This window comes from Anolis sagrei, chromosome 2 (genome assembly GCF_037176765.1).
Source record: "Anolis sagrei isolate rAnoSag1 chromosome 2, rAnoSag1.mat, whole genome shotgun sequence".
NCBI lineage: Eukaryota > Metazoa > Chordata > Lepidosauria > Squamata > Dactyloidae > Anolis > Anolis sagrei.
This window is the reverse complement of record NC_090022.1, coordinates 70,627,037-70,645,722: the sequence shown is the minus strand read 5'-3', so window position 1 is coordinate 70,645,722 and position 18,686 is coordinate 70,627,037. Positions and strand designations below refer to the sequence as shown.

General features: G+C 40.4%; 1 protein-coding gene across 2 annotated transcripts in view; it reads left to right on the top strand.

The window, feature by feature from the left end:
• TEX264 (testis expressed 264, ER-phagy receptor) overlaps positions 1-18,686 on the top strand; it is a 189,196-nt gene that overhangs the window by 132,730 nt on the left and 37,780 nt on the right. For both annotated transcript variants that reach the window (XM_060765817.2, XM_060765815.2), the window contains one exon: positions 8,130-8,298. In XM_060765817.2, the coding sequence (XP_060621800.2) occupies positions 8,130-8,298 (169 nt within the window). The remainder of the gene's footprint in view (positions 1-8,129; positions 8,299-18,686) is intronic.

Below are 18,686 nucleotides of genomic sequence, written 5' to 3'. Positions count from 1 at the left end.
AAGAGGATTTTTAAGAACTTGCTTTCTCCCTTTTCAGCCATTGCTATTTTAATACCATGCCAATTATTTCTTCTTTTGGCTGATCTTTTAATTAGTGCTAAAACACATTTAGCCAACTATTTTTTAAAAAAAATAATAATGGCAGTGATCATGCAAGAGCACCACTTTTTCTGATTGCTTGAAACTAATCTCCATTTCAAAAATCTTTTAACAATTTCAGTATTTTCATCACCAAGTTTAAGGTTATGTCTTAATATTAAGTCATAATCCTGGTTCTGCACTTTCTTTCTTGCCGTTCATCAGTAGTAGTAGGAGCCCTCGTTGGCGCAGGGGGTTAAACCTTTGTGCTGGAAGGACTGCTGATTGAAAGGTTGGTGGTTCAAATTCGGGGTGTGGGTTGAGCTCCCATCTGTCAGCTCCAGCTTCTCATGCAGGAAATGGGAGAAGCCTCCCACAGGATGGTAAAACATCTGGGCCTCTCCTGGGCAATGTTCTTGCAGACGGCCAATTCTCTCACACCAGAAGCGACTTGCAGTTTCTCAAGTTGCTACCAACATTAAAAAAATCTTGTAGTAATATAAAATTGCTTTGCTGTTTTCTGCTGGTAATATTATGTCAAATTCACACCTTAAATTGTTGATATTTTGTTCTCCAGTTTTTACACCTCTTTCCTCAAAGTCTTATCCAACTTTTTATATGATATGGTCTATATATAAATTGATACCCCTGGTGGTGCAGCGGATTAAATTGCTGAGCTGCTGAACTTGCTGACCAAAAGGTTGGTGGTTCGAATCTGGGGAGCAGAGTGAGCTCCCACTATTAGGCCAGCTTCTGTCAATCTAGCAGTTCACAAACATGGAAATGTGAGTAGATCAATAGGTACCGCTTCTGCGGGAAGGTAACGGCTCTCCATGCAGTCATGCTGGCCACATGACCTTGGAGGTGTCTACGGACAACACTGGCTCTTCAGCTTAGAAATGGAGATGATCAACATCCCTTGCTGTAATCGATAAATCACAGGGTGATTTCCCTCTGAATTTTTGATGTGTTCCATTAGCTATCTTATGTTTACAAAATGATCCCTAGTGTCTTCCTTCTCTGAATTCAGCCTCCCCACCTGACATTTCTTGCTTCATAAATTATAACATTCATTGTGAAAACATATTGAGCGTGACTTTGCTTGCCGAAGAGAGTGGTGTTTTCCCTCCATGTTTGTTAGCATATTTTTTGGATTCTGTTTCAATGTCTTGAACCTATTCTATTGGTATTCCTAGTAATTTATTTCTCCAGAATGCTTTGGGAGCATCTTCCATTTCACTTTCTAAAAATGCAAGTTCTACGCAAAAAAAGCTCCCTTGCGAAGGAATTCTTTCATCATTTTTAATTTCTTTTGTACATTTCTTCAGTGCATTACTTCCATTGTCTTTTATGTTCTATTGATCATTCAAGTTCCCTGTTCTTGATTTAAATGTTCCTTTGTGGGAAGAACTATTTTACCACACTTTTATTTCTTTGCACTGATTAGTTTTCTTTCTCTCTGTGTATACTTTGCTAAACAGTTACATTCAGAGTTCTTACCTTATCTCTGTTAACTTTTACGTTTGCTTCTTGCCTTTGATGTTTGAAGCTTTAGATGTCATGTAATAAGGCTTTTTCTCCTCCCTTGCCTGTAGATATTGTTTTTTGCATTCTTTCCTGATAATGTCCCTGTCCAGCATTCTTCTGGGCCCTGGTCAGTTAGTCTTCCTGTTAAAAATATTTTCTTTTCATGGACTTTAGGAACTATTTAGATTGTATTTTCACACTAGGATTGATTTAGTGTACTCCCTTGGATTTATTCTGATTTCTGATGGTAGCAACCATGGCCTGTGTCACAACCAGCCATCATCATCATCATCATCATCATCATCATCATCATTATTTGAAACACAACAAAATGAGTCCACAACAGACAAGATCACTCTGCTGGCTGTTGTATTAGATTATACATCGGATACTTACCAAGTGTTTAGGACATGTGATGTATTGGCGAATAATGCATGCAGATCCCAGTAAGGTGTCCTTCTGCAGCTGGCAGATGGTAATTTTGACATTACCGATTGTGTTTAAATGCAGGCCAAAGTCTTAGGCACTGCACCCAGTGTGCCAATCACCACTGGGACCACCTATACTGTCCTGTATCGGAGTCTTTGCAGTTCAATCTTTAAATCCTCATATCGTGTCAGCTTTTCCAGTTGTTTCTCTTCAATCCTGCTGTCACGTGGGATTGCAACATCGACAATCCATACTTTGTTTTTCAACATGATTATGAGGTCAGGAGTACTGTGCTCCAAAACTCTGTTAATCTGAATTCAGAAGTCCCAGAGTAGTTTGACGTGTTCATTTTCTGAAACTTTTTCAGGCTTGTGATCTCACCAGTTCTTTGTCGCAGGCAAATGGTATTTGTGGCAGAAGTTCCAATGGATCATCTGAGCAACATTGTTATGCCTCTGCTTGTAGTCTGTCTGCGTGATCTTCTTGCAGCAGTTGAAGATGTGCTGTATTGTTTCATCTGCTTCCTTGCAGAGTCTACATTTGGGATCTGTCGTCGACTTTTCAATTCTGGCTTTGATGGTATTTGTTCTAATGGCCATCCGTCTTCTTTTTCAAAGTTCCATTTGTGAGCCACATCCATATTTTTTCTTTGTCTATTTGGCTCTCAATTTTTGCCAGGAACTTTCCATGGAGAGCCTTCTTTTGCCAGTTTTCTCTTCTGCTCTGGATTTTGTTTTTACAGTATTAACTCTTTGTCTATTGCACTTTAAGCAGTTTCCTACTATTGACTTCCCTCAGTGTTGGTTCTTGCCTGCCTTTCACATAATCTGCCAGTGCATGTTTCTCTTCTACCATTTGTTTCACTTGCAGAAGACCTCTGCCTCCTAATTTTCTGGTCAGGTAAAGTCTGTCGACATCACTACGCGGGTGTAATGAATAGTGGATTGTCATCCATTTCCTTGTTTTTCTGTCCAGATTATCTAGCTCTGCTTGTGTCTAGTTCACAATTCCAGCAGTGCATCTAATGATGAGGATGGCCCAGGTGTTGATAGCCTTGATCTTATTTCTGCCATTTAATTTGCTCTTCAAAACCTTTCTGACTCTTTGGATATATTCTTTGCTGACCACATTTTTCATTTGCCCATTCTTGATATTGTCCAACTGTAATATACCCAGATATTTATAGGCTTCAGGCTGATTGCATTTTATGGTTTGTCCATTTGGCATCTCTATGCCCTCGCTGTGTGTAATTTTCCCTTTCTTTAATGCCCCTGTGGATTATTATTGTTATTGTTGTTGTTATTATTATTATTTGCAGAGGATGGAATGTCATATGAAAGAGGGAACAGGGTTGTTTTCTGCTGCCCTGGAGATCAGATTTGGGAGCAATGGGTTCAAATGATAGGAAAGGGGATTCCACCCGAACATTAGGAAGAACTTCCTGGCCGTAAGAGCTGTTTAACAGTGGAATTGGAGGAGCCCGGTGGAGGCTCCTCCTTTGGAGGCTTTTAAACAGAGGCTGGATAGCCATCTTTTGGGGTTTCTTTGATCATGTTTTTTTCTGCATGTGTCAGTATTTCATAAAATATTGTTTTTAGAATTTTTCTGGAAGAATGAATGTCATTTCTTGAACCCCGCAGGTCTGGAATATTTGTTTTTGTTTTAATTCATTTAGAGACATAGGAAACTGCCCAAAGCACAGTCAGGTAATTGACACTTCTAATTCAGTCTTGTTTATGAGTTACCCATGAGTGGGAAACAATACTGGTCTGGTGTCCAGAACAATTTTGCACACTGTTGTTGAACCCCTTAGATCCTCTGTTAACTACACACTGTGCTTGTATATTTCAGTGACTTAACCAGGATTTTCCATGACAACAAGACATTTCTAGTCTGTTTTAAAACAGTATTTTTGTTCCTTAGTGTAGCTGAATAGCTGATGCCAAGCTCAACAGAGAGGTAATTGATCCCTAAATCTGCTGAATTTGTCCATACTGCTGTATATGTACTGTCTGGCAACAGCTTTTCCATACAAGTATCTTTTTCAGCCCTAATTGTGAATGCCAAGGATTTCTTTTTACTGTTGTCTTATCATGTACTGTACTGTCATTGCTGTTGTTAAATTGGAGTTAATAGCAGTGTAACATCAATGGGTTTTTAAAAATCATCTAGATAAGCCTGAAGTCTGATCATTTATTTTTTAAAATATTTTGTGATATAAAGGAATGAAAGAGCACTCAGTCCTGTCCTCCACAGATAGCATAGGACTCCATTTCCAGAGAAGGAGCTGAATAGCACAGGGAAAAAGATTGACTGTTATTGTTTCTGTAATGGACTCTTCAGTGCTCTTCTCCACTATTCATGCCATTTCATTTTAAAATAATCTCTGCTTCTTATTAATGAGATCATACCTGGAGGAAGCAAAAAGCAGGGATAGCTTCCCTCCCTTCTTCCATGCCTAATCCTTGAGAATGAAAATGAAGCAGTATCTCTAGAAGTGGCATAGAAATTATTCTTGTGGTTTCTAGACATCTTTAGAATAGGAGAAACTTATTGCTATGAAGTATACTGACACCCCAGTCTTCAGCTATTGCTGCTGACAAAAGTCTGACCAAACTGATGAGAAGAAGCAAAGGTCAGTGTGCACAAATGAGAAGGCACAGCAAAGATCAGATCGCCCGAGGTGGATACAAGCTAGTAACCTAGAAATAACTAATCCCACCTCAGTCCCTAGTCAACACATCTTAAAGTGTTCTCTCTTATTTCCGCATTTGTTTGACCTTCTAAGCATGTCCTCCTTTCCCATTTTTCAGCTGATGCAGACCAGGTAGTGTCATCTGTAGATGTATCAGGGAGTTTGCGTCGTATCCCCTCTGGCTAAAGAGCAGCAAGCATCCTGAACAGTATGCTTGCAGAGCCATGATCAACACAGGCCATTTGGGGACATTAGCACACGGCTGTGCTGTACCATGTAGCTGACATTTATTTAGAGTGGTGGTGGTGGAACCTAATTCTCCCTCCCATCCCTTTGTAGAAATTTCAGAAATAATCTCACCCCAACCCTTTCTCCCAGACATTGTACTATATGCCAAGCCACACAGCTGCTGGGCGGGCAGGGTGTGGGCGTTCATGAAAACGGCCAGCTGTTCTTTCAGTGCAAAGACCATCCCCTACACAGCTCCTTGGAACCTTGCTTTCTTTGATCTTTGCTGATCCAGTGTGTGCCAACAGTCATGCTTAACTCATGCTTTCATCACCCACCCTCTCCCAGCTCATCTGACACCCGTGGACTTCAAAAATTGGCATTGTTCAATGAGCACTGATCTCATAAAAGTCCAGGAATCAAGGGATTGTGTCTAAAAACAAGGATAAAGGAAGAGGTGATAGACTTTAGACATACTCTAATTGGAACCATCACCACCCTGCCCCAGCTGTGCATTTCTGGAAAAAGCAGCTGTTATCTGTTTTCCCTGGCTATATTAATTACCCATTGAATCATGGTGCTTTTTTCAGAATGCCCATCTTTCTGCTAAGGGTTTCGGCTGTGCCAGGGCTGGAATCTCCTTTGATTCATTTAGTGTTTCTAAGGGTGTTAGTAATGACCACTAAAATAACATCAGTTTCCAGGGAGCTACAAAAGAGAAATTGGGGACAAAACTTACCAGAGAGACAAAAAACATTTTAAAACTCGAAGCTCAAAGCAAAATATAATTAAGGGTTGTGTCCCTAAGCTAGTGGAAAGAAACCCATTTTGAAAGCAAAAAGGTAAGCATTTCAGCTCTTTGCTCCTGGCTATTCTTGCTTGACATCGTGTCCCCAAGACAGTAGTCAACTACAGCATTTCAAGTATTTCCCTTTTTATATAGAAAGGACCAATAAAGAACACCAAGAAACAAATGATAAGCAAGACACGCTTGTGCCAGATATTTGAGGTGCATTATATAAAAATTATTAGAAATAATGTAATATTATTAATTTTTCTTCCCAGTACCCAAACTTTTCTCTAGGTATAGCCTTTATCCTTCACTTAACACTAGTCGGAAGAACACTATTTAAGTAGCCCCAGCCACTATCTTCTCCTCAAGCTGAATGAGAGCTGAAGGGAAGGTAAAAAAGAAGAAAGGGAGGGTGTTGTGGAAGGGGACAGTTATTTCCCACTTATTTGTAACTATGGCACTGTATAACTCCTTGAATCATATCTGATTTTAGAAGCAAAAGCAGTGTTGATCCTTTAGAGACCTTCAGTTTAGGCAGGGGCAAAAATTGTGTGATCTCTCAGTGTTGCCAGTCTCCCAGTAGTTGTAGTCAGCATAACCAATGATGAAACATGCTGGAGATTGCAGTTAAAACATTATGGAGGGCCTCATGTTTCCCAAACTTGACACATATCTTAAAAAGGATCCTGCCTGGAAAACTGGAGAGTTGCTGTCAATCTGTGATAACAGTATTAGACCAAACAGACTGACATACCTGCAGTCTGACAGGATAATGTAGCCTATAGGCATGTAACTGGGGGGAGGGGGGCTTGAGGGGCTTCAGCCCCCCCCCCCCCCCGAAATTCTCAGGGTGGTCTGTGAGAAGGCCTTACTGGTACATTATTTAAACTGTTATGTTTATTCATATCATGATCTGATCACCATTCTCAATATATCCCATATGCATGGGGGTATTGGGATAATGATACAAAAGGCTTGCTTGGGTAGATACTCACCCCCCCCCCCCCGAACCAAAATCCTGGCTAAGGGCCTGGTAGCCTACATTCCTATGACCAAAAAAATACCCATAATTCTGGTAAACTAGCAATTCATTTTCTAGCTTGAGAGTCTTTTCCTAGCTGGCATGTTAGGTAAGCATGCAGTGTGAAGGATGCCATCAGGATCTCAACTCAAGACAGAACTGTACACTCTCCAACAGTAAGGGGACCAGCTGGGCCATCCCCACTTCACAGATAAACTACTTCTTTGTGCATTGCTGTTGCATTTGTTTTGTTTTTATATGTCTTCAAATAGACTCAGACTTATGGGAGCTGTATTGTGGGGTTTTCTTGGAAGTATTTATTCAGATGAGGTTTGCCATTGCTTTCCTTTTAGTCTGAGAGACTGGGTGTCTTGCTGAAGGTCATTGGGTTTCCATGGCTGTGGGTTTGATCCTGGTCTTATGGAATCCTTGTCATATTGTATTTTTTAATTAAAAACAATAAAAATTACATTTGTTTAAAAAAGAGAGAAAGGTTACAGCAAGTGCTTAGACAATATTAATGGATTAACTGCCTATGAAAACATTTAAAAACTCTACACTGATGCTTTACCCAAATTTACAAACTTTTGTTTATGCATTACAGTGATGATGAATAAAGAATAAAGCAGTACCACTGGCTTCATCTCTCCGGAATGGCATTCTTTTTCTATTTTTTCTATCATGGATCATTTGACTCAATATGCCATTCATGAACTGAAGTCATCTTATATGCTCAACCATTTATCTTCCCGCCCTCACTACAACAGCAGAACTTGAAGTGGTATAATTATAGATGAACCAGGAGGAGGGCATGTAAAAACCTGAATTAATGATATCTTTCTCATGATAATTCAGAATGGATTTAAATCATAACTTTTCCCCATTTTTGACCCACTTGCTGTGTGTCAAATGTTCTTTCTCAAATGATTGCCACATAATAATTTTGTACTGGTGCTCAAAGCAGGGGTCGTAGAATTCAGCACAATAGAATATGGATCTGCTTGTGAGGAATAGTTCATTGATCTGCTAAGCACTTCCAATCTTTTGCAATTTATTATCTGTTTTATCTCTGAGCCTAAAAGCTCTTGCTCTGTTTCATAAGATACTTTTGCCTTTTAAAAAATTGGTCCCCTGGTGTCTGAAAATGATAAAGCAGAGGGAATTGGGCAAATATGTCTTAGCATGCAAGCCGAAGATGAGAGCATCTCAGTGGAATACTGAGAGGCCTCAGTTTGTGAATAGTAGATCAAGAGAGCCATCTTGAAAAACTGTTCAGACATGTGTGCATTGGTTGTAACATAATGAAAGAAAGGCAGAGGGGAAACGTCTTAAATGCTTCTATGTATTATTTCTTTTAGGAGAGGAAGCTCTGCGCCCATCCCAGATTGGAGATCTACAAAGGCGACCAGATTTATTTTGTGTGCCCCCTTGCTCGTCAAGGAGACTTCTATGTGCCTGAAATGAAAGAGCTGGAGAAAAAAAACAGAGCAGCAGCAGAGGTTGAAGATGCTCAAACAGATATAACAGGTACCTGTGAACCATAAGTTGTGTTCAGGTATGAAGTAGCAAAGAAACGCTGCCCTCCTTAAGGTTTCTAACACATTATTACTATTGTCATGTGTGTCTGTGTGTGTTGTTTGTAGTTAGTTTGTTGGTGTGCTCGTTTGTATCACAAAGGCTCCTACATAGCTTGATGGATCTGGACCAAACTTGGCACACATACCCTTCAGTATCCAACTTCAAATCATTGTGCGGTTTCCATTACAACATCCACTAGTTTACAAAATCCAATATGTATGTAGCAAATAGAAAGGATTACCTACTGGACCATAGGATTCCTCTTCCTTTTCTTAGTTGGAAGAAGGTCCTTTGGGAGGATTATGAAAAAGAGTTGGGGAAACAGATACTTGTGGTGATAGGCTGCTGCAATATGTCTGCAGTTAACAAAGCTTAAGCTGGAAAAGAGCAGACTCCATGTTAGCCAAATCTACAGTAGCCATGTATGTTCATGCCTGTCATAGGCTTACTTGACCTGATTGTTTCACATGTGCCCATTGTTAATTATGAGTAAATAATTTGTTGAAACATTTTGAACTTTTTTTCCCCATTTGAGGTATAGGAACTAATCCTGATTTTTCCATATATTTTTCTCTCTCTGGTGCCACCTGTTTTACTTAAAAAAATAATGCCCAGGAAAACTTTGTTAACTGAGATGTACCTATACAAAGGAAGTTAGAATACTCTTGGTAAAAACTGTTAGCAGATATCCTTATAGTTCTGCTGCAATATCGCAGACTGCTAGTTAGCTAGGATCTGCCCACATGCTCACATCTTGTGTATCAAAAATACATGTATTTTGCAATTGCTATTTATAAGTGCTTTATGTGTTACATATTCCGTATAAATTTGCTGTTGTCTTAACCATCATGAAGATGCTTTGCGTATAACTCAAGCTACTAGCAGAGTAAAAGGCATGCGGTAACTCAGTATAGCAATGTTTATACAGTTAGCTCTCTGTCTCCACAGATTCTGCATCTATGGGCTCAACCAACCATGACTTGAAAATATTTTTTTAAAAATCCAAAAGAAAAATCTTGATGTTGCTATTTTATTTAAGGTTGCCATTTTGCTACACCCATTGCATACATTGGGACTTGATGACTGACAAATGTTGGTATCCACGGGAACACCTGTACTATTATTATTATTTGCTTTATTTCTATACCGCATTTTTCAGCCCTTAACAGGCGACTCAATGCGGTTTACATGGTACAATTATCAAACAGTGTCAGTGCAATTAAAACATAACAACGCAACAAACAGGATCAACAGCTCAATCCACAACAGTTAACAATCAACAAGACAGATCAACAAAACAGACATAACATAACGCCTCAGTTGAAATCAGATCCGTTCTCATAATCCTTGTGCCATTCCTATGTTCCATTTACCGTCTTCCTATGATTGGTTGCACTGCTTAACCAAACGCTTGTTCATAAAGCCAGGTCTTAATCATTCTCCGAAACGTCAGCAGCGAAGGTGCCTGTCTGATGTCTGCCGGTAGGGCATTCCATAGCCAAGGGGCCACCACTGAGAAGGCCCTGTCTCTCGTCCCCGCCAAGCGCGCCTGTGACGCAGGCGGGATCGAGAGCAGGGCCTCCCCAGACGATCTTAATGTTCTGGTCGGTTCATAGTTGGAGATGCGTTCGGAGAGGTAAGCAGGACCAGAACTGTTTAGGGCTTTATAGGCTAAAGCCAGCACCTTGAATTGTGCCCGGTAGCGGATTGGCAGCCAGTGGAGCTGGTTCAGCAGAGGAGTGGTATGCTCCCTGAGTGCCGCTCCCGTTAGCAACCTGGCCGCCGAGCGCTGGACCATCTGAAGCTTCCGGGCAGTCTTCAAGGGCAACCCCACGTAGAGCGCGTTGCAGTAATCAATCCGGGATGTAACCAGAGCGTGGACTACCGTGGCCAAGTCAGACTTCCCAAGGTACGGGCGCAACTGGCGCACAAGTTTGAGTTGTGCAAATGCTCCCCTGGACACCGCCGAAACTTGGGGTTCCAAGCTTAGCGAAGAGTCCAGGATCACACCCAAGCTGCGAACCTGCGTCTTCAGGGGGAGTGTAACCCCGTCTAACACAGGCTGTAACCCTATACACTGTTCGGCCTTTCGACTGACCAGGAGTGCCTCTGTCTTATCTGGATTCAGTTTCAATTTGTTAGCCCTCATCCAGTCCGACACAGCGGCCAAGCAGCGGTTCAGGACTAAATCTCAGAGGATACAAAGGGTCTTCTGTACCATGGCAGATTGTACAATACTCATTGCCAAACCTTGAAAAAACATGAGCCAGACAACCATTAAATGTCTACGGCTTAGGATTCCACTTAGATATTTTGCCAGTTTGAAAGAGGGCTCACATATTGTATATGATAAGATGTTAAGTATTAAGCCTTTTTTCCTGCTGTAGTTTGGGTGCATAGGGAATATCAGTTATACTAAGTTATTGTTATTCAGTGTTTTATTTTCATGGGCAGGCAGGTATTGACTTGTATGGGGAACATGAGGTTGATGCTGAAGCAAAAAAAGAATTATTTTTCTTTGAAAGCGTCTCTGCCATTTAGCATTTGTTAGATTCACACCTCCTTATATCGAACAGTACAGTGGCATCCATTCTTAGCAGACCACTGACCAGTGAAAAAAGATTTATCATCTCCGACTTGCATTTTCTTTCCATTGTTACCACATGCCTGGTGTTCAGGAGGTAGGGCGTCTATTTTGGAATATGGGACTTCAAGCCAAATTGACCCATACCGCTCTTTTCAAAATGCAGCAATGTTATCTATGTCAGTCCAACAGCTTGCAACATTGTGAATATCAATGAAATAAATAAATAAAAGATTATGTCTCCCATTTCCTCTAAGTCCTTTACTGTTTTTCTACAACTACCTATTACAGCTCCATGAATTTTGGTGGAGAATTTTCATTCTGATCACAAACAGCCTGAAACCAGGACTTGTTTGTGAGTTGAATGGGAAGCTTTTTTATTTTCTTTCTTTTTTCTATATTAGAATGTGCTTGTGAGTGCTTCAGAAAAAACTTCCTAGTGAGTAATGACTTTTTAAAAAGCAGAGAATAAAGGGTTCAGCTTCGCTATCTTTCAGAGGCTCCCAGCATGAACATATCCATTTTGTATTGATTTTATTCCCTTTGTCTGGGCTTGGCTTGTTTGAGGGTGGGGTTACAGCTGTAGTCTGGTTGGGTTGCTTTTAATTCCATGTCTTGCAAATCTGGCTGTTTAGCCTGTTTCGAATGGATCCATGTGTGAACAGGATTAAAATTTAGATCAAAGTGTGGAGGGAGGTGAAGTTTTGTCTTTTATACACATATGAAATGGATTGCTTCCTAGGAGACAAAGGTCTGTATTGAAATGGAACAAATCCATACATCTAGTGTTACCTTGCATTGGGACGTGCAGCCAGAGGTTTACATCTTGGTGGGAATAATATGTACAGAGAAACAATATTGGAGTTGTTGCTCTGCACTGAATAACTTTCAATGGGATGCCTCTGTGAATATGCATCTCATTGTGAGGGGGCATCAGGCCTGTTGCTTTGATATTGGTGGGATTTTTGGGCTTCAAGTCCTTGTTCCCGGGCAACAACAGATCAGGGGAGCAGTGGCTTCTTGGGGAATATAAATTTATCTCTATTTGCAATCTTTATGAATCCAAACCAAACCATTACCGTTAAGCATTCATTGTGTGCTGACCAGAGTGACACAATTTAGCAAGCATTATGTTACGATGAGGTAGATGACCTCAAAATAATCAGGCCAAATTCTGAATAATATGGATTATATTGCATAGTCTGCTGTGCACCTCTTCCCAATACTGAGGAAAAGAAATTCTGAACAACTTGCCAGATGCTGAGCCCTTCTTTTGTTATGCACCCCTACCCATTTGGTCTTTTATCCAGCTGTGTGTTACTGCTTATTGATGGAAATGTTGCATCCATAAAAATCTAGAAATAATAGCTGTTTTAAGAAAATGTGCTTTCAGTCTGCCCCTCTTGTACTATTATGAATAAAACCTTGTACAGGGACTTTATTAGAATGTTTTGTTACATCTAGTTTGATTTAGAAGTCATTTTCAGCCTTAATAATGCTTTGCTCTAATATAGCACCTGCCTTTTGTGGTTCCCTCAGCTCTTTACTAACAGCTATATTAAAAATCCCCAGGTCTGTCAGAATTAATGATTTCATTTCATGAATTCTCTGGCAGAAGTCGCTGTCATTTCCCCGGCTGACTTTTGATGAAGCTGATGTCAATTTAAAAGCGAGCGACCTATGAATGTGCCAATAAATAGTTTGCATTTTTGCAGTCAAGTAATTATCCTCTAACCTTGAAAGAAATGTCATATCTGTATAGCTATCTGATGTCCCTTCCTTCCTTTTGCCAGTTCTTCAAATACTTCATATGTTTCCTATTTCTGCTGTAGACAGTTAATTACAAAAGATGCTGGACAGCTTGGATGCTAAGATGTTGAGAACTTTGGATTCCCTGTACCTTCTGAATAATAGCATCTGCATATGTTCATTGACTACATGTCTGCTGCTCCCTGCAGACTGCCTAGTATGCATGTGTAAGAAATACTCTCACCATTAGGGGAGAAACTGAGCACAACTTGATAGTACCTGTGCAAAAGAGAACTCATCTCTCTTACTGTTTATTAGTCACGAAGGTCACTGGAAAGAGAGGGGTGACTGGATGCAATGAGAATGCTTCAGGGGCTTCCGTCAATCACGATTAGCTTTGTTTTGCACTTAATTGTCATGTAATGCTCAAGTGCCAGCTATGGGTCCTAAGAGTATTCACAGTGTCCTTGCTCTGAGCAGGGCTGTCTCCTGTTCTGGTATAAGAATGAAGGGAAAGTCAAAGTAAACAAAAGTAGTCTCTTGGTATTGATTAGGGTAAGAATTACTATATTTCATCGCATAATTGTCACCTCTGCATAATAATTGTACCACAACTTTGGGGGGGGGGGGCAAATGTGGTATTTCAGTATTCCCTGCATAATAAGTGCACCATTAGTTAACTCAACCAGGCAAGTGAATTAAGGGTTTGATTGCCCTTTTGGCAATATGGTTTGATTTGGCTTCTAGCTGTGTACCTGCCCTCTTTCCCTTGTGGCGCTGTCCTGTGGGCAGGTGAAGCATCACTCATTTGCACAGTTGTCCCCTTTGAGGACACAGCCATGCATACAGGTGCCGTGTGGCTGTGACCTCAAAGGGGACAGCTGTGCAGGTGGCTGTCCTGTCAAGGGACTATTTCACAATGAAAAAAGCCCCTTTGGGTGAGCAGCCGTGTGGACAAGTAACATCTCAGAGGGAGCACCTGCACAGCTGCCCTCTCAAGGGGACTTTTTCATTGCATAACAGTCACCACTGCACATTACATTCAACAGTTAATGCCCATTGAATCTAAGGTAAGATTCCGGTAAGATTTTTATTGTTGCATAGTAGCATAAATCTAAACACCTAGTTTTCCATTGCTTTGTCTAGCTTGTTACCTGTTGCTAAAAAGATCTGCTAGTTCCTTCTGACCATGTCGCAGACTTACAAGTATATCTGCCAAGAGGGATGGGTGGGCTTCCTTTCTCATGTATATGCCATGTGGCTGTTGGCTGCTGCTGTGTTGGGTCTCTGCTCCTCCTGCTGCTGTGCCTGTCCTAGCCCATCTCTTGGTGCCTTTTCTGGGAGTTTGAAAGGCTGTGATTAACTGTGCTTTGCCTGTTATTACATTGATCTATTATTTAGTGAGAGAAGAGATGAATATTTGATAGAGCTCAGAGCCTGGCTAAGGAAAGAAGGGCAGAACACTGAAAGAACGAATTATGGATTAGGCACTTTTGCCACAGCGGGAATCGGCTGGAACTGGCAAACCCTCTTCCCAAAAAACTAAAGGTGGAATCAAGGACAAAGCACAGAGTTTTACTTGGTTCCCTTTTTTGAAAGGGAAGCTTGAACCTTTCTCGTCTGTCCCCACTTATCCTCCAAACTCACAACTTGATTGTCAGAGAATTTGCAGTGATTATAATTACATAAAGAGTATTGCCAGGTTCATATAGCATGACAAACCATGGCACACTTTATTGATGTTTAGTATCTTGTGATGTACAAACTTGACTCAAGTCACAATCTGAGGCCATGCTTCCTGTTTCCCTTACTTCCCAAACTGTGACTTGTTTAAGCAATTACACATAGTGGTATCCAAAGCTACAACTGTGGCTTGTTTCTCACTTGTTTCCTCAGCTGTTCACTCTGAAACAGGAGCTGAAAACTAAGAGGGAGATAAAGAATCCAGAAATGGGGAGGAGAAGCCACATTTCTTCTGGTTGCTTGCAGTGTGATTTTCAAATTGGCTACACAAAATAATTAGCACAAAACATGGCTTCTGATAATGTGGAGAACACACAATTGAGACTTTGGTGTTGATTTATTCCATAGTGCTATAAAACACTTGCAAGGAATTGAGTTTATTGACAATGTGTTTTAGCTGTCAAGTCACAAATTATCTATTAGATTCCACCCCCTAGCCTAGCATTGCTACATTTCACAATTCCTGTTTGTTTTCCTAATTAAGACGAGAAAGAAAAAATTATGTACATATTTAAAAATGTAAGCCTTTATTAAGTATGTCATGCTCCTTGTCTTGCTAAATAAAAAGTTGAAAGAAAGCATGTTGCAGTTCTAAATTTCCATAATTTGATGTTTCAAACAGGATGCTTTTCTGTATATCAAGGCAAGATAATATCTTCCAGATTGAAATTTACAGCAGGAACCATGTTTATACCACTGTTTTGCCTCTTGCATATAACAGTTTGTCCATATTTAAAATTCTTGACTTATCTGACAAGACTTCTGAGACATTTCTGTTTTACTCATGTGCAAAGCATTTCTCCTGGGAGGAAGAGTTTGGTGAGGGCAGCATCCTGCTACTCCAGATCCACAATTGGTTCTGTATGTAATATATCAAAGATGGTGTCTTGAAAGTAATTTATAGTATTATCTGAGGGGACTCCACAGGCCTGCTATGCATGCTGCTTTTGTGTGCGTGATAAAGTTCAGTTCAGTTTCTATATAGTTTATTCCTCATCAGCACTGCTATGCTGTACTGAGCAATGGTACGACAACCATTTAGCTATAACACAAGTGGTGCTCCTTCGTTTGTGTTATAGCTAAATGATTGCTTATCTATTGCCTAGTACAAAAAGCAAGGCGGAATTAGGGAGAGCATTTCCCTGCTTGTTCCCCTCATGACCTTATTTTTCTAGAACAATTAAAATAAAATGTCAGGATTATGGATCATTTAAAGAATGGTGAATAAATTATTCAAGACAAAGTATTTGTCTATTTATTCACTCCACATTGTATCTCAAAACTATGCTGCACTTTGACATTTATGCAAGACAATGTACAGAAGTGCTATTTAAAACAGTAGTTCACAGATTTGAGATGGTGAGTGAGCAATCATTTGGCAATCTGCACTGATTATCCAAGGAAGAAGGGCTTGTAGCCAATGGATACAGTTATTGTGGCAGTCCTTGTCACATTAGGGAAAATGTCCTCCACATCAGATATCCTAAGAAGAGATGGTATACAGTAGCAAATCACTGCAATTTCCAGTTGTGGTTTTTCATTCTCACCTCTTTTGGTGTGAGTTAGTGCTGTATGTCTGTTTGACACTATGAGAGACTAAAGGTAAAGGTTTCCCCTTGACATTAAGTCCAGATGTGTCCGACTCTGGGGTGTGGTGCTCATCTCCATTTCTAAGCCGAAGAGCCAGCATTGTCCATAGACACCTCTGAGGTCATGTGGCTGACATGACTGCATGGAGCGCCGTTACCTTCCCACCGAAGCAGTACCTATTGATCTACTCACATTTGCATGTTTTCAAACTACTAAATTGGCAGAAGCTGAGGCTAACAACGGGAGCTCATCCTGTCCCACAGATCTGAACCATCAACCTTTTGGTCAGCAAGTCCTGCAGCTTAGCAGTTTAGCCAGTGCGCCACCGCAGCCCCGTGAAGGACTAGATTATTTTGTGAGAGACTGGATGAGGAACTAGATTATTTTGCGAGGGACTAGCTGAGACAAAATAATATTCATTATTTTACTAATATTGATTATTTCTTCTGTTAATAACTGTTACTCGAAAAATATTTTTTGCTGATTTATATCTTTAGTCTGTTGTCCAGATAGCCTAAATGGTTTTAATATGGTAGATATTTACATGTTTCTGTCTGGAATGTCCTATTTCCAGGTCCTTGGGTTTGTTTGGTTTTTTTTAAACTAATAATGGCCTTGCCAGTACATTTTGTATCACATAAGACATTTTTTAGCTGAACAAATATAACCCATTTCTCCCAAATGAGAGGAAAGGTCTGGGGAAATTTAGTGGTAGAGAATGAAGAATTCATAATGAAGAATTCATAATCTGAAAGCAGAATTCTCTGTTGATCTGCAAAAGAAGTCTAGGAATAGCTCTCTGTGGGAGAAGCCATGGCCTAATTTGAGATCCACATCTTGTGATTAAAGGGACCCACTCCTGGAGAGACATCCTTAACCAGCAGAATGGGACAGATGGGAAAGGAAGAAGCGTGGTAAAATTGGCAGCTTGTTCTGCTGGGAGCTGCTGGATAAAATACTTTTTGCATTTTACACTTATATAAAAAAATTCAAGATTGTTCAGGTTGAACAAATATTTTATCAATGGAAGATTCCACCTGGTGCACGCCTCTAGGAGTCTCGGTCGGTGATAGAGTGACTTGGGCCACAGCCCCCCCCCCCGCCCAGTGTTCATAAACTACAGCATTAAATTGTTATAATTACAACCTGTGTCTCATGACATTTGTGTGACTTTCAGTAATCACCATTTGTCTGATTCTTCTCAGTCAAATTCTCCCTTGTCAATGAAATTAGTTTGCCTTGCGTTGAGCAAGTCTGAAACCATCTCCTTTTAATTAAAATGATCCTGTGTGGCTTTAAAATTGCACTTTGTGCAACTGCTTCAATGGGGCAGGAGTGCATTTCATATCTTTACTGCAGTGAAGCAAGCTTGTTTTAGGAGTAAATTTTATACAGTAAACAACAGGATGTCTATTTCCTCTGGCTCTTTTTCATGACACACTATGCAGATTTAAGCAGCAGCACAAGGCTTTCTATCTTTGAGACTGAGTCAGGAGGAAGAGATGTGATATAAAAATACTCCAGAATAATGCCTCTCTGATGTTTCAATAGGTGATAAGGCAGCAAGCTACACACATCAAAAACCCCTTTGCCTCTTTTCTAGCTGTCACTGATGTAGCACCTTTTCCAGTCCAGGTTATAGCTCAATGTATTTGGCCCTGTCTTCTTGGAGGAGACAATAATCTTGGCACTTCAGCAACCTTGTCACAATTTTCCTGCTTGCTATGCTGGCAGCTTCCTGGCCTTATTAGTTAGAATGAGGAATCCAAGCAGCCCAGCACTAATGGTGGTAATGGGATGTAATGAGAGTGTATTTAAAATCCATTGATATGACCGCGAGAGAACACTTACTTAGTTCAACACAACTTTTTAGTTTGGCTGGATTATCTCTCGTTCTTCCATGTAGGCTCTGACTGGTTGGGACACAATTCAGCTGTGTCCAGAGTAATGAGCATCTCCTTCCTCAAAAGGGACCTGTCTGTCAGAATGGTCAATGCTGCCAACAGTAGTTGTTCAAACATGATTCAGTGTGACAGAGCAACGAAAAAGTACATGGTTAAAAGGAAACATGAATGTATGTACTGTTGCTCTTGATGCAAAACAAAGGGGTAAGGCTGCTGTGGTTTTCTGAATGATGGAGTTGACTTAAGAGTGTTGAATGAGAGTGATATCGCCTGAAACCATCATTAAATTTTACTATGGCTTTCAGCTTTAAAGGTACAATCTGTGCTCTTTACTCTGTTTTTCCTTATACTTAGTTTATCTACAAAATTAAATGAGCTAAGAGAGAGTTTGTTCAGAAAAAAAAAGTGTATCTGGTATATATAGATTGGAATTAATTTTTTAAGTGTGAGGGTATGTACAAGTGCTAGATGTAACCTGGACAGAATTTATTTGACCCACAGGTTATAGGATTCCCACTCCTCTTATAAACAGCATCTTCTAGGATTATGAGACTGGAAGAACGGCAAACACTAGGATCATAGAGTTGGAAGAGACCACAAGTGCTATCCAATCCAACCCCCCATCCCCCGGTTATGCAGGAACATAGAATCAAAGCATCCCCGACAAGTCGCTGTTTAAAAACCTTCAGAGAAGAAGACCCCACCATGGTCTGAGGCAGCATATTTCACTCCTGAACAGCTCCTACCCTCAGAACATTCTTGTAATG